At 65.7% G+C, this 13,948-nt stretch overlaps 1 protein-coding gene across 7 annotated transcripts; it reads right to left on the bottom strand.

Moving 5' to 3' along the window:
* Positions 1-295: 295 nt before the first annotated feature.
* On the bottom strand, positions 296-12,028 carry EGFL7 (EGF like domain multiple 7). 7 transcript variants are annotated; one of them, XM_077851419.1, is made up of 10 exons: positions 11,826-12,028; positions 7,571-7,661; positions 3,805-3,926; positions 3,429-3,545; positions 2,560-2,675; positions 2,266-2,361; positions 2,001-2,165; positions 1,283-1,347; positions 679-841; positions 296-555 (listed from the first exon to the last, which is right to left on the bottom strand). In XM_077851419.1, the coding sequence occupies exons 3-10, from the start codon at positions 3,882-3,884 to the stop codon at positions 533-535; spliced, it is 825 nt and encodes a 274-aa protein (XP_077707545.1). In that variant the 5' UTR covers positions 3,885-3,926; positions 7,571-7,661; positions 11,826-12,028; the 3' UTR covers positions 296-532. The 7 variants fall into 7 exon arrangements, with proteins under 7 accessions (XP_077707545.1, XP_077707544.1, XP_077707541.1 ...); XM_077851418.1 differs by lacking the exon at positions 11,826-12,028 and adding an exon at positions 9,124-9,266; XM_077851415.1 differs by lacking the exons at positions 7,571-7,661; positions 11,826-12,028 and adding an exon at positions 9,124-9,313.
* Positions 12,029-13,948: the final 1,920 nt, after the last annotated feature.

Raw genomic sequence — 13,948 nt, 5'->3', positions numbered from 1 at the left:
GGGGATATCCACCTAGATGGGGGCGGGCATGCTGCAAGTCAGGGAAGAGGATGAAGATTTGCTTCTTGGCTGCTAGCTGGGGGTAGAGCTACCTTAGCACCCAGAGGTCAGTCTCTCCCAGAATCTACCTGCTCTCACCCCTTTTGGAGAGGGCCAAGACCCCATGGAGGGGGCCCCCCGCTGTGGCTGGATTCCTCTCTGTGTCCCACAGCTGCCCCTCCTTCCTTGCACCAGCCAGCAGGCGGCCCCCATCAGCTTTCGATCGCCCTCTAGAACCCACCCAGGACACCGCAGCTCCTGAACATTCATTTTATTCTGACACAGATCAGAGGTGCCCCCGACATGCACCCCAGCAAGCAAGACCCTCGTACCATCCCTCAGCCACGGGTCCACCCACCGGTCGGGGTGCAGGGGTGCCGGCCTGGTGGGGCCCCTCCTCCCACCCTGTCTTGGCAGGCCGTCCCCTCCTGCCTGACCCAGCACAGCAGGCACAGGCTCTCAGGAGCCAGAGTGGGGACCCCGGCCAGGCCTGTCATGGCTGCTTCTTGCAGGAACCTATGGACAGAGGAAGGGGTGGGGTCAGAGGTCACCACCGCTCCTCACCACCTCCCCTGAAGGCTATGGCCTCCTAGCCCCAGGCCCAGGTCCTGGCAGCTCTGTGGGGTGGGTGGCACTCACAGGACCCCAGCTGCTCCTCCAGGAAGGAGATCTGCTCACTCAAGGAGTCGATGCGGTCCAGCTGCTGGAAGGAGTGGGTCAGGAGGCTGCTGGGGTCTGGGAGCCCGTGCTCCAGGGCCCTAGAGGCCATGCTGTGCAGCGGTGCCAGGACCAACTGCAGCTTCTGTGGGCAGAAGGGGTCCTTGCTGTCGCACAGGCTCTTGGAGCCCTGAGGCCAGGAAGGGCTGTGCCCACTCCCAGACCCGGCTCCATGTGCGCGGCCCTGTATGTTGACCAGAGGGGCTTCTGTGGTGGGAGAACCAGGTGCTGGGCACAGATGGACACCACATTGTCCAGCTGGCAATGGTCCCCAAGGACTGGGGCAAGGGGTCCCAGGACCAGAGCTTCCAAGGACTCATCAGGCCACAGGGACAAAGGTAGGGGTGGGCTTCAGGCTCTCTGTGCTGCCTGCAGGTGCACAGCCGAGCTCGGCCCCTCTTCTTTGCTACCCCTGCCCAGCCTGGGCTGTCAGTAGCCAGGATACCTCCTTCCTGGGGCTACCCTCACTGAACCCACAACCACCCTGAGGGTCTGATCCACACCAGGAGACAGCACAGGGCCTCACCTGTTCTAGCACATCCACCCTTGACCGCAGCCTCTGCACTTCCTCCTCTACTGCAGTGTCCACACCTGGGGAGATCCCAGCCCTGAGTCAGTCCCCGCACCCCCTACCCCACTCCTCAGGCTGGCTTCTTGCCTCCATGGGGAGGCCCCTCAGCCTCCGCTGAGTGCGGGGCGCAGCCCTGGCGATGGGAGATCAAGCCCCAGCTGCCAGGAGCCCCGCCCCATTATAGGCCGGCCGGAATGTCAGGGAGGCGGCCCTGCATGTCAGTGCACCCTGGGCAGGTACAACCACCCTGCCTACCCCTCGGTGCCAGAGTCCCTGCTGAGCTGTCCAAGCTGAGGTCCATGTCGCACTCTTGAGGCCAGGCTGCCGACAGCGCATTATTACTCACGGTACGAGTTTGAAGTGTCACAGCGCGTACCAAAAGTAATAATGTCCCGTCGCCAGCAGAGGCGTGGTGTCTCCCAGCTGCCGAGGCAGGGACACAGAGAAGACCCTGGGTAGGGGCTTTCTTCCACCCTCATGGCTGAGATGAGGCCCCCCCAGCGACCCTCCCCACAATGCCCCCAAGGAATCACCACCCATCTTTCCCCTGGGGAAAATGGCCTGTGGCCCCCGGCAGCCCCCACTGCCCAGCACAGATCTACGGGGTGATGCCCCTCTGGCCCCCCTCCCAGGCACAGCAGCAAGGATTGGGAGGGGCAAGCGGGAAGTTTACCTGCTGTGGGGTTCGGGGCTACCCTTGGGGTCCCCCTCTCGGGCAGGCAGAGCACACCATCTGTGGATGGGTTGTGCCCCTCCCGACACTGACACCAGTAACTCCCGGCGGTGTTGACGCAGCACTGGGGACAGCTGCTCCCTCCAGCACTGCACTCGTCCACGTCTGCAGGAAGGCGGGTGCTGCTGAGCCCCCTCAACACCCATCAGGGGGCCACCCCAGGCACCCAGCGAGAGGCCACAGGGAGGACGGGAACCAGCCTCACCTGTCTGGCAGGTGTTGCCCTGCCATCCTGCAGGGCAGTGACAGCGGCCTGGCTGGACACAGCTCCCCCCATTCTGGCACGGTGGCTGGCATATTGCTGTTGAGGGGGAGGCCCATCACAAACTGAGGGGTCCCCAGGGCCTTGCAGGGGTGGCAGCCAGGGGAGGGGTGCCATACGGTGAGGAGGCACTCCACTCAGGCAAAAGCGGCAGGTGCTCTGCCCAGTGTCCAGAGGGTGGGATGGACTGCTGCCTCACCAGGTCTTGGGGGCCCTGGGGCAGCCTGCACCTCTCACCTGCTCCACAGGCCATGGGGTGCCCGCTGGTCCTCTTCCAGCCAGGGCAGCAGGCATAGCGAGGCCGGGGGGAGGCCGGCCCAGAGCTGTGGCGGTAGGCTGTCCTGTAGATGGTCCTGGGGGGCACGGGGGGGGCAGCGAGTCACCGGCAGCACCAGCTGGTCTGCCCGGTGCGTACCCTACCTTCCCTCCCAGGGCACAGGAGTCCGTGGGTGCTGAGGGCGCTCCCGACCCCTCCCCTGAGCAGGTGGGGAGGAGACGTGTTCATAAATGGGGCTCCGCCAGCCCCTTCTCAGCCAGCCCCTAGCTGGGCCCCACCCACCCTGCCCTCACCTGCTTGGCCAGTGGAGGGGACCCCACGGGAAGGTCTTTGAGACCCCCACAGAGAACAAAACATCTTTAAACCATATTTCCACAGCTCAGGACTGGAGGAGACATGCCCCCTCACACGGGCGGTTAGGCCATGGGAATGGCCGGGGTTGGGGGGGTGGGTTGTGGCACCGGGGTCTCCATCTGTGACCATCAGGGGCCTCTTGGGGAGAGGCTCCCACTGGAGCTCTGAGGCGGGTTTCTGGGGAGGCAGCCATCATCTCAAACATGTAAGAACTTGTAGCCAACACCCCAAAAGCAGAGGGCAGGAGACAGGGAGGGCAAACCCTCCAAAGATGCGGGGAGCACAAGTGCACCCCGGTGAGGACGCCTGTAGTTACTAAGACCGCCCAGTGCAGAGCGGGTGTCAGCCTCTGCCATCTACTCACATGGTCCTGGGGAGTCCCTGTGACCATGCTGGGCCCCGGGCTCCCCATCTTGGGGCACACTGCCCTCCTGGGCCCCAGGTGGCCGAGTGGCAGATGGGGAGGGGCACTCACCGGTAAGTGCTGCAGGCCCGGTGACCATCACAGGTGGTGAGGAAGGGCTGGTACACTCGCTGCACAAAAGACTCAGACTCAGGGCCCCTGGGAGCCCCGATGGCACACACCCTGCGGCTACAGAGCGGGGAGGCCAGCAAGTCAGTCCCACAGCTTCCAGCCCTGCGCCCAGACCCTCCCAGCCCCGCAACCAAGGGAGCCAAGAACCTGAGGAAGGGGCTTCCTGGCGCCACCACAGGAAAGACTCTCAGCAAGTGTGAAAACCACAGGACCAGCCCTGGCTCCCCGAGTCCTGGGGTTGCCCTGAGGGCAGCTGGCTGCCCACCCCCACCGCGGCGGCACCTTGAGGCCCGAGCCCCCCACGGCTCTGACTCACCCAGGCCGGAAGACGTGCTCAGTGCCACCCACTGCCAGCACTAGAAACCACAGCAGGAGCAGCTCCCTAGAGTCACACATGGCCCACGTCTGCAGGTGCAACGGCCTTCTCCTCCGGGTGGCCTGCAGCCAAAGGCACAGCCCCATAAACCCATCTGCAGACCCCTCCTCACCCCGTGCCTCTGGGGGAGGCTGTTCCCTGGCCCAGTGTAGCCTCTCTGCTGGCACCACCCCCTGCGGCCTCTGGGGGGGCGGGGAAGCCCCCAAAGACAGAGGCAGTTCCCCCTCCTGCAACCTGCCTGCCCCTGCAGGTCACAAGCAGCCTGGAACCACAGAAGGGCCGCGATGGCAGGAACAGAAGCACACCCCTGCCCCCCCCGACCCCCGCCTGGGGCTAGAGGCAACATCTGCAGCTCCTGCAAAGTTCACTTGAGGAGGTGGGGGCCCAGGAGAGCACCTGGACCAGCTCTCCCTGCCCTGGTTGGACATAGCGCCCTTGTGTCCTGGCCGGGCAGTCCCCACGTCAGTCTGCACATGGGTGGTGGTGGTGGGAACAGCCAGCCCAGGGCCTTGGCCTTCTGGCCTTCAGTGTCTTCATTTGCAACGGGGAGCCACGGGGGAGGCACGGGAGTGTATGAAGGGTGCAGGTGCTCCATATGAGGAGCCATATGGTCCCTCTCAGAGTGGGGCAGAGCCTGCACGAGATGGAGTCACTCCTATGCTGGGGTCCCACCGGTCTGGTCCAGGGCTCCCAGGACAGTGTGGGGGGAAAGGGGATGACTGGAGCAGCCCTCCCCACATGCCAGTGGAGCCAAAGCCATCCCTCTGTCCTAGGGAAGGGGCATGGACGCGGGGGACCTGAGGAAGCATTCATTCCTCAGAATGTGAGAAAGCCCAGCCCAGAATTAATGGTCCGCGACGTGCCTGCCTGCCTGCCTACCTGCAGAGGGGCCTGTGTGGTGGGCTGGGGATAGGGGTGGGGGGTGCTGCCGTGCACACGTGAGGCTCCAGGCACCCCATCAGAGGCCCCCAAGGGGCTGACTTCCACCCAAGTGGGCAGCCCCTGGCCCTGCAGGGCATCCAGCAGGAAGGACACAGAGGATAGCTGGACTGCTTGCTGTGTGGCAGAAGGTAGAATCAGGGGAGGGTCGCCCTGTCTCTGGAACTCGGTTCCCTCAGATACCACTAGGGTCTCAGAGGCCCCTTGTCCAGCCCTGATAGTTGGCCCCATGAAGAGTGACCACCATGGGCACTAACTGAGCCCTCCGGCCTGCCAAGCCGAAGCCCAAGGGGAGGGTCCACATGGCCGGCAGGCAGTGGATCCTTGCTCCGGTCCCCTGCACTTCATGGACCTGGGGAGGCGGGAGGCAGCTGGGGGGCGGGGGGAGTCCTCTGTGGACCCTCTGTTCTCTGTCGGTGGCCCAAGCAGCAAAGCCAAGGTGCCAGATCTTAGTTTGGGGACAGTGGGGTGCTTCTCAGCAGTTCGGGGCAGGGGCATGTCCTGTGGGTCAGGGTGCTCTGGGAACGGGCCCAGGGGGAGCACACGACTAGGGGCACTCCTAGGGGTCTCAGCAAGAATTGAAACCACAGGAACAGGTGGCACAGGGCTGGGAAGGTAGGGGTGGGTCCAGGGCCCTGGGTGGGGGAGGGGGAGCTGGGTAGGAGCATAGCAGGGCTCCACAGACCCTGTGCTTACCTGCGCTGGGTAAGGCCCAACTCTGCGAGGCCAACTGCCCCGCGGATACCACCCTAGCACCTGCCCTGCTCATGGAAAGCCGCTTACAAGGGGACCATGCTTTAAAACAGGAGAGACTCAATTTCTCAAGTCCTGCCCTCTGGGGCCGCAGGAGGCCAATGGCGCTACCTCCCCGGTGCTGGCCTGGCAGTCTCATTTCCCTCTGCAGCCCAGCTGGGCGGGGGAGATACGGCGGGGGTGGGGGGGCGGGTGGCCGCAGCGCCGCAGCTGAGAAGCAACTGTGTCCCCTCCTCCCTGAGGGTCAGCAGGAGCCCATCCTGCCACCTCCCTCCCCAGCCACCTGCCCGCGCTGCAAGCTCGCGGGGGCCCACCCGGGAGGGCTGGCTCCGCAGAGGGAGGGGCCTGACTCTCCGCACCGCGGCGGCCCGGAGCAGGGGCGGGGAGGGGGTGCTCTGGACCCTGGGAGGGCAGAAAGGCGGGTGACAGGAGGCGGCGGGGGGGGCGGGGGGCGAAGCGTCCCCTCCGCCGCCGGCCCCAAGCCGCCCGTCCTCCTGCACGCCGGATCCCCGGGGGAGGGGGCGAGGATGGAGAGAGACACGGGGTCTGGGGCCGGCGAGGCCCCGGGCCAGGCCCTGCGGGTCGCTCAGGCCCCGGACGCGGGTGCGGGGCTGCGCCGCGCCCCCGGCCGGGGCCCCGGCCCCCACATCCCCCAGCGGCCCGGCTCGTAGCCTGGTGCCGGCAGGGGGCGCCCTTTCCCGGGGCCCCTGGGCCCATTCTCGGGACCGGGCGCAGGATCCGGGCAGAGCCGGGGGTCCTGTTCCCGCGCGGCCCCCCGGCGCGCCCGGCCCGCTCACCTCTCGCTCCCCGCGGTCGCTCCGCGTCGCCCCCCAGCTCCGCGCGCGCCCCGGCTCCCGCCCTCCCCCGCCCCCGGCGCGCGGCGAGCAGACCCCGCCCCCCGCGCTCCCCGCGCTCCCCGCGCTCCCCGCGCCCCCCGGCCCCGCGCTCGCTCCCTCCGCACTCACCGCCCGAGCCGGGCGCGCACGCGCCGCCGCCGCCGCCGCCGCCGCGCCGAGGGGCCCCGGTCCCGCCCGCCGCCCCGCCCCGACCCCGCCCCGGGGGGGGCCGAGCTCCCCTCCACCCCGCCCGCCCCCATTGAGCAGATGGGGACACTGAGGCCGGCGGCGGACGGCGCCCCGCGGGCAGGCCCCTGAGTAGCTCGAGTGCGCTGTCCCTCCCCAGCCGCTCCCAGGCCCCCAAGGCCACAGGAGACACAGGACCGAGGCCCCCAAGGCCATGGGGACGCAAGACTGGGAGGTGGGTCAGGTGCCTTCAAGGCTGTGTGGGGAACGCGCTCTGGCGGGGGGGGGGTGGGGGGGGTGGGGGGGGCAGGGGCGGAGGGAGGGGGGCCCTAGACCTCCCAGGCTGAGCGCCAAACGGAGGGTGGCCGTCACAACCGGGTGAGCAGCTCCCTAGGCGGGTGAGCAGCTCCCTAGGCGTCAGGGCCTGACCAAAGCTGGCCACTAGCTCGCAGCCACACGTAGGATGGACGTAATGACCCCCAAGGCAGAGAGACCCCGTACTTACACCAGCGGCACGGAGCGCTGTGGCTGGCAGAGCCTGCCAGGACCCTAGATACCCCACTAAGCGTCCCTCCCAACCAGTGTGCCAGGATGGGGCTCCACAGGACTCCTGCTGGGCACCCCCTTTGTTCAGGACAGCCAGGACCACCCTCAGGCCCTCAGGGAGTCCCACTCACCCTATGGTTATAGTGGGGGCCTCCCAGGCTCCAGCAGCCCCAAGTGGCAGCAGTGCCCACCAAGAGAGGTGGCTGGCACGCTGGAAGCAGGTGCAGGCCCCACCTAGGAGCTCTGGTGTGATTTGGGTCCTTCCATACCACCGTTATCACAGCCCTCATCATGTGGGAGGCGCAGGCCAGCCCCTCTGCAGCTTCTGCCCTGGAAGTGGAGCCTGGGCCCTGGTCTCCTAAGCGCATGTGTGTGGACAACACCCCCAGGCACAGCCAGACCCCCTGCCTCTGCCCAGAGCACCTGAAGCTTGCTGTGGGACTCACCTGCAGAGGGGAGCTCTGTCATCCCCTGGACGCCAGTGGCAGCTGCTCTTCCGAGTGGCGGGGGCCGCGTGTACCTCCCTTGTGCTGGGGTCTGCAGGTCGGAGGCATGTTGTGGGTTGGCGCACAGCCGTGGTCACCCAGTTGTCTGGGCGCTGGGAAGGGGGCTAGGCTGTGTGCCCCAGCGGAGCCTCCACCTGCGTTTGGCCTAACAGATCTCTACCCCCATGATGGCTGAAGCCCAATGGGTCCAAGCTCTGCTTGTGGCTCACATTCTCGGCCTAGAGGCAGAGGCGGCCTTGCCCTGGGTCCCAGGAGATGGGGATGGACAGATTGCTGGGCATGAAGCTGAAAGACCTCAAAGCCCCAGGGTGAGGGTCCTTCATGGGCAAGGAGAGGGCCTGTTGCAGAGCTAGTAGCTCCAGGGTGTCGGGCTGGGGCCTACTTTGGTGCATGGAGCTAAAGGAAGGGCCCCAGATGGCTGAACAGAAAGCCCCAGAATGAGGGGGCCCTGGAAGCTGCCAGCAGATGGCCTGAGGGCAGCTGGGGGGGGGGGGCTGTGGCTGGGACGCCTGTAATCGTGAAAGCAGGGTCCTATGGCTGAAGGGCTTCAGGTCCTGGGCCCCACACCTGAGCGGGGCTGCCTCCCCCAGACCCAAGCAGTGAAGAATTAAGAGCCAGACCTAGGGGAGACCTTCCCCACCCAGTCCCTTGCCCCCATCCTGTCCCTGACCCTCTGAGTCCTGCAAACTGGCTGGGTCCCTAGTCCTCACTGTGCTACTAACCCAGGCTAAGGCCCCATTTTCTGCTTCTTCATCTGAACCCCGGGGCTTCCCCACACAGACGACTACTGTGGCCCAAGAGGCCTCCATTGGGCTGGGGTCTTTGGGTGGGGACTCAGAAACTCTGGTCAGTGGGGGAGAGAAGGCAGGGGCTCCCCTACAGTCTGCGGTGGGCCGGCCCTCTGCCTCAGGACCCCACCCATGTCCCTGAAGCCAGCCCAGCAGGAAGCGAGGGGCTCCTTCTGGTCCCATTGTCCAGGGTACCCAAGGAGCATGGCTCATCCTGGCTGCAGATTTGGCTTTGGGGCTCCGCTGCATGAGGCCAGAGCCCCCTACCTCTTCTCCCAGATCCATGCCATGAGTGCTTGCCCACCCTTGGGGATGGTCCTAGGACCCCCGGCTCTGACAGTAGAGCCAAGCCAACCTTAGGGGCTTCTCCAGGACAGCAGAGTCGGCCAGAAGGGTGTGTGAAGGGGAAGTCGCTGTGGCTGCTGGGCCCCCCAGGGCTAAGCATCCCAGCTGGGCAGGCCAGAGTCAGTCTAGACTGGGACACCTGCCGCAGGTGCCCTTGGCCAAGGGGCCCGAGTGTCCTCCGTGCAGTGGGAACGGCACCATTAGGGAGAAAAACGTGGTAGTGGCCAGAGGGCAGGATGCAGAGCTGCATGGGCACATGCCTGGCCGACAGGTGCTGCGGTCCACAGGTTGGCAGGAGCTGAGGGGCGCTCACTCTGCCCGGGCTGCTCCCTGCCCCCCCAAAGGCAACCCCCACCATACCTGATCCTGCCCGGGCCCGGGCTTGGCCCTGGCCCCCATTGCTGTCTCCTCAGGCCAGAGGTGGATCCTCCCCCTGTCCGGCCGCCCCGAGGCGCCTGCAGAGGCCACCTGCCTGGCCTGACCACTGGAGCGTCCATCTGGGCTGTGTGGACAGCCGTCTCCGGGCAGGGAGGCTCCTCCCGGGGCGAGGAAGGGCGGCTTTTTATGCTCCATCCCGTGTAAATCAGGATTGGGATGGGCCCTTCCCGGCCGGACTTCCTGTGTGTGTTCCTCGCTGATAACAGGGAGCTGTCAGCGAACAAACAGGAGGCCCAGGGACGGGTGGGGGCCATCATGGGGGTGGCCTGCCCAAACTGTGGGCAGGGGTGGGGGAGCTGTCCCCTGGGACTTCAGCGTCTCACTGTGAGGCAGCCAGAGACCAGGCGCAGGCCTGGCTGGTGACCCTGGACCCTGCTGGCCTCGGTATGAGATGGAGGACGGGACACTCTGGGAAGGCGCTGGGCCTGGCCACCTGGTGGCACCACGGCCACGCTACTATAGCTCCACAGAAGGGACCATTTTTTCTGTGACCCTGGCCTCTCCCCCAGGGCATGCGCCTGCACCCCAGATGTGTATGGCACAGTGTGGGGATGTGGAGGGACCATGACCCTGGGAGGGGGCACCCAGCCACAAGAGACCTGGGGTTGGGCAAGGCGGGCTGGTGGTCAGAGGACAGCTGCATGTGTCCCTGGGGCCTAGAGTGGCTTGGTGGGGGTGGCAGGGAGGGGCAGTCACCTCGCAGACTCAGGCCTTCTCCAGGGAAGGGCTGCCTGATGGGGCGGTGAGTCCCCTGCTCCTGGAGACAGGCCAGCAGTGTCCTCTCTTGGGGGCAAAGCATGTGCACTGGCCCTCTTCCCTCCCTTGGCCTCTGCAGCCTGAGTGGTGCTAGGGGTGGGGTGGGGGAGTGCAGGGCCTCTAGGTGGCCACAGGGCCTGTGTCCGCAGTTTGGCCAGGTGGTTTACCCCCAGCCCCTGGACTGGTTCCCGGTTTCCTTGTTGAGGTGGTGCCAGGGACCCCCAAGCCAGCTATCCGTTGCTGTGAGAGTGGGTGGGGGCCCGGGGGGAGTGGGGCAGCAGCTGAGGATACACCAGACCCCACAGGTGGCCAAGAGTCCCGGATCAGGCAGGGCCGCTCTAAACCCCTTCTGGTCGTCCTGGGGGTTTGAGCCCTGCTCTGGAGTCAGCCCCTGCCTGCCCCCCGCCCAACCTGGAACACCCTCTGCTTGCCCTCACCTCCCTCCAGCCCCACCCAGCTGAACACCCCAGCCAAGAGGGAGGTGGGGGGCGGCTCGGATAGTCCGGGAATGCTGAGCGCAGGAGGGACCAGTGCCCTCCACGTCCCCACGGCTCAGGGAGGGTCTGCCATGGGTGCAGGGCTGGGGCAGGCAGGTGGAGCCCCCCGCCCGGCCTGTCCTCTACCCGCCCCCCCCCCCCCCCCGCCCGCCATCCCTTCCCCACAGCCCGCACTGGCTGAGTGTACTTGACGGAGTATAGGGTCCAAGCTGGGCTCTAAACCCTCTACCTGCCGCCCTCCGACCCACACCCAGAGATGGGCTCTGAGCCCCGGGGTAGAAGAACCAGCACACCTCAGGGCTTTTGTGTACAGACAGAGAAACCGAGGCCCAAGAGAGGGAGGAGACTTGCCCCAGGGGAGCAGCGAGACAGAGACAGGCTATGATGGCTCAGGACCAAGACAGCTGCTCTCCTTTCTCAGGGGAGCCTCCCTCAGGGGGCAACCCCCAGTTCTCAAACCACCGGGGGAGTGGATATGGAAGTATAGCTAATGAGCCACATGTGTGGACAGTGAATGGCTCAGCCCTCTCTTCAAAGCTTGGGCACATTAGAGAACTTTCTGGAAAGATTCCCCAAAGCACAGAGGTGCAAGACAAACATGGGGAGAGGATGAAACTCCAGGCCTCCCCAGGCCCTGGGTGCCAGCCGGGGTGGGGCCCTGGCTCTGCCCACTGCCCACCGGCTCTGTGCCTCCCCCAGGGGTCCACACTTCCCTCCTGACCTGCCCCTTCCTGAATTGGGATCAGAACCAGTCTGAGGGAAGGAGGCCTGGGATCAGGGTGCCCAAGGAGCAGCCTCGCTCTGACTTGTCACACCCGGCCATGTTCTCCACTATCATCCCCCCACTCTGGGGGCTTCAGGGGGGCTAGGGTCCATGGGACTCAGCTTCTCAGGGACTGTGGGGGGCAAGGGCAGGGGGTACAGGGGGAGAACAGAGATGGAGCTGACACCTGCTTGGACTCCAGGAGGTCCTGGGGGCCTAGAGAGGGATGAGGTGTGCTGTCTGCCCCACAGGCCCACCCCTAGGTGCTGAATGGGTGAAAGGGGCTCCAGCTGGGGGGTGCCGGGACCACCCTCCCTCCAGCGGAGCAGCCCCTCCTCCCACCTCTGGTGGCGCCCATTTGGGGAACACACAGCCTGCCCACAGGGAATCACCTGTGGGAGGAGTCAGTGCTGTGCATCCCCTGAGGGCAGGACATCCCAAGGCTGCAGAGAAATGGTTCTAGCTTTGTTTCCTGTTGCTGGAGGCTCTGGGCCTCAGTTTCCCCTTCTGCCCTCCACCCCAGTCAGTAGGGCAGGATGGTTGCAGCGGTCTCTCTGCCTGTCTCTGAATATTCTGAAGTGTGTTGGAAAGGGGTCTTGCTGCCTTACCTTCCCTGAGCGTTTGGCCAGGCGGCGGGGCACGGCGGAGATCGGCCAGGGCCTCCGGGGTCCTCCTGGGACCCTCTCAGGACCCCTCACCACTGAGCTTTTGGTCTCTGCAGCCCCAGGAGAGGGTAAACCAAGCCTCTCTCAGGGGCCGGCGCAGGCATGTCAGAGCGCGAGGCAGAGGGGCACCGGGCGAGGCGCGCGCTGGGCTGCAGGAAGGAGCGAGCCAAGCCTGGAGCAGGGAAAGATGGGGCTTCCTGTCCACCCCCCAGCAGCCCTGGCCTCAGGATATGGCGGCTCTGTCGGCCACGGCGGGGTCCGGCTTCACACCAGATGTGCTGAGCCTTCACCAGGGATGCGCCTGGCCCAGTGACCTGTGCCTTGTGGGGGCTGGGTACCCCTGGGCTGGCTCAGCTGTGTAGACCTACGTTGAGTGAGGTCCCAGAGGGAAGTGGAGGTTTCTAGGGGGGCCCGGGGTCTGCAGTGCTCTGGCTTCCACCCCCTGCCCACCGCCCCCTGCTCGGCATGCCTGTTGGAAGCACCCTGTGCCAGGCTCCTTACGTAGCACTCACGAGATAATGCAACTGAGGCCCACAGGGAAGATGCTTGTCCAGGGTCAGCCCTGGAAGCCCTGAGTGGGGAGTCCGGAGGGGGCCCAAGCAGCGGGAGACCCTGGGGGGACGCCCGGTCCTTCTCCTCACTGCCTCCTGGGCCCCACTAACTGGGGACTGCCCAGCATTCATGACAACCTTCCTGCTGCTGGGGCACCGCCGCTCAGGCCAGAGGCCCAGGGCACGGACTCTGCCCCAGCTTTGGGTCCCCAGAACACGTCCCTCCTGCTGCTCCCCATTCTGGTCTAGGCCATCGTGCTCCCTGCCTGGGGGACCTCCTCCTCAGCCTACAGGGCACCCCTGACTGCACCTCAATTCTTAGGGAGCTTTGCGAAGGGTGACCTCTGACTACTGGACACCTGAAGGCTTCCCATGCCCTCAGGACCACGTCTGACCCCTCACAGCTGTGGCCTGAGCCTCCTTCCTGAGCACCAGCTCCATGGAGCCAAGAGGGACCCCATCTGCCTCACTGACACGGAGACAGAGCTGGCCCCTAGCTGGTGTGCCAAGGGCTGTGACAGGCCCCACGGGCCACTTGCCACCACCCTGCCCAGACAGGCACCCTGCCCAGAGGTGGCTTGCATGTGTGCGTTGCTGTGGACACATGCACGGGAAACCAGCACCCGTCCAGGAGATGCCCCCCATCCCAGCCTGGGGGCTCCCCTCCACTCTCGTGGCATTGTTCCACCTGCTTTGCGCCCATGGCAATGCACAGCGCCCCAGGGGTCTGGCCCCTCCCACTCCACTGCGTGTCTGTGGACGGTGAGCACTGCCATGTGGGTAGTGGCATGCGCCTCCTCTGGGCAGCCCTACTCTACCGGGAGAAGGGAGCAGGGCACACGCACTGCTGGCTTTGGCTCTTCCCAGCCTGGCTGCTTGGGACACATCGGGTGCAGCCTTTTAGCATCTCTTGGGGGCCTGTACCGGGGACAGTCTCCGGGGAAATTGCTGGTCCCAGGAGTCGCATGAAACCAGGGACCACCCAACAGGACCCCAGGTCACCCCACGAGGTCTGAGGTGCTTGGGGTGCCTCATGCCCTTGTTGGCACTTGCTACTGCCTGTGTCTTATTTTGGCCATTCTGATATTTTGCTGTGGTGTCGCTGTATTAGGATTTCTTGAATGTAGAAAGAAAGACTCATTTTATAGAGGAGGCACTGGGTGGGGTGAGAGCCACTTAGGGGGCCCAAGTGCTCCCAAGGGCGTCAAGCTCCAGCCTTCTGCTTGGCGTGTCCCCAGGGTGCTGCGTCTGGGCAGTGGAGGGACAAGGGGCCACCTGCTGCGGTGTGCACTTAGGGATCCCCCTGGGTTTCTTCTGCTGTGAGTGTGCATTGTGTCCTCAGCTACCAGCAGCCTCTGTGAAACATTCACCTCCTCAGCGCGGGGGCTGTGGGCCATGCTGGGGTCAAGCCCCCGGGATGGGCATCTGTGGCTGGGCCAGGCAGGGAGAGCCTCTGCAGGGCCCAAGTGCCCCCCACCCACCCAGTGCTGCGGCCAGGCCCTGGAGGGTCATGTT

The sequence above is a fragment of the Canis aureus genome, chromosome 16 (assembly GCF_053574225.1).
Source record: "Canis aureus isolate CA01 chromosome 16, VMU_Caureus_v.1.0, whole genome shotgun sequence".
Taxonomy (NCBI): domain Eukaryota; kingdom Metazoa; phylum Chordata; class Mammalia; order Carnivora; family Canidae; genus Canis; species Canis aureus.
The sequence above is the reverse complement of the archived record's forward strand: the minus strand, read 5'-3'. Positions and strand labels throughout refer to the sequence as shown.

What these genes read in the sequence shown, in the direction of transcription:
- EGFL7 (XM_077851415.1), bottom strand. Translation starts at nt 9,162, where the DNA reads ATGGGGGCCAGGGCCAAGCCCGGGCCCGGGCAGGATCAG. An exon ending in CCGGGCCCGGGCAGGATCAG is followed by an intron (nt 3,927 to 9,123) that starts GTATGGTGGGGG and finishes CTTTGGCTGCAG; the next exon opens with GCCACCCGGAGGAGAAGGCC. An exon ending in AGCCCCGAACCCCACAGCAG is followed by an intron (nt 1,348 to 2,000) that starts GTAAACTTCCCG and finishes GGATCTCCCCAG; the next exon opens with GTGTGGACACTGCAGTAGAG.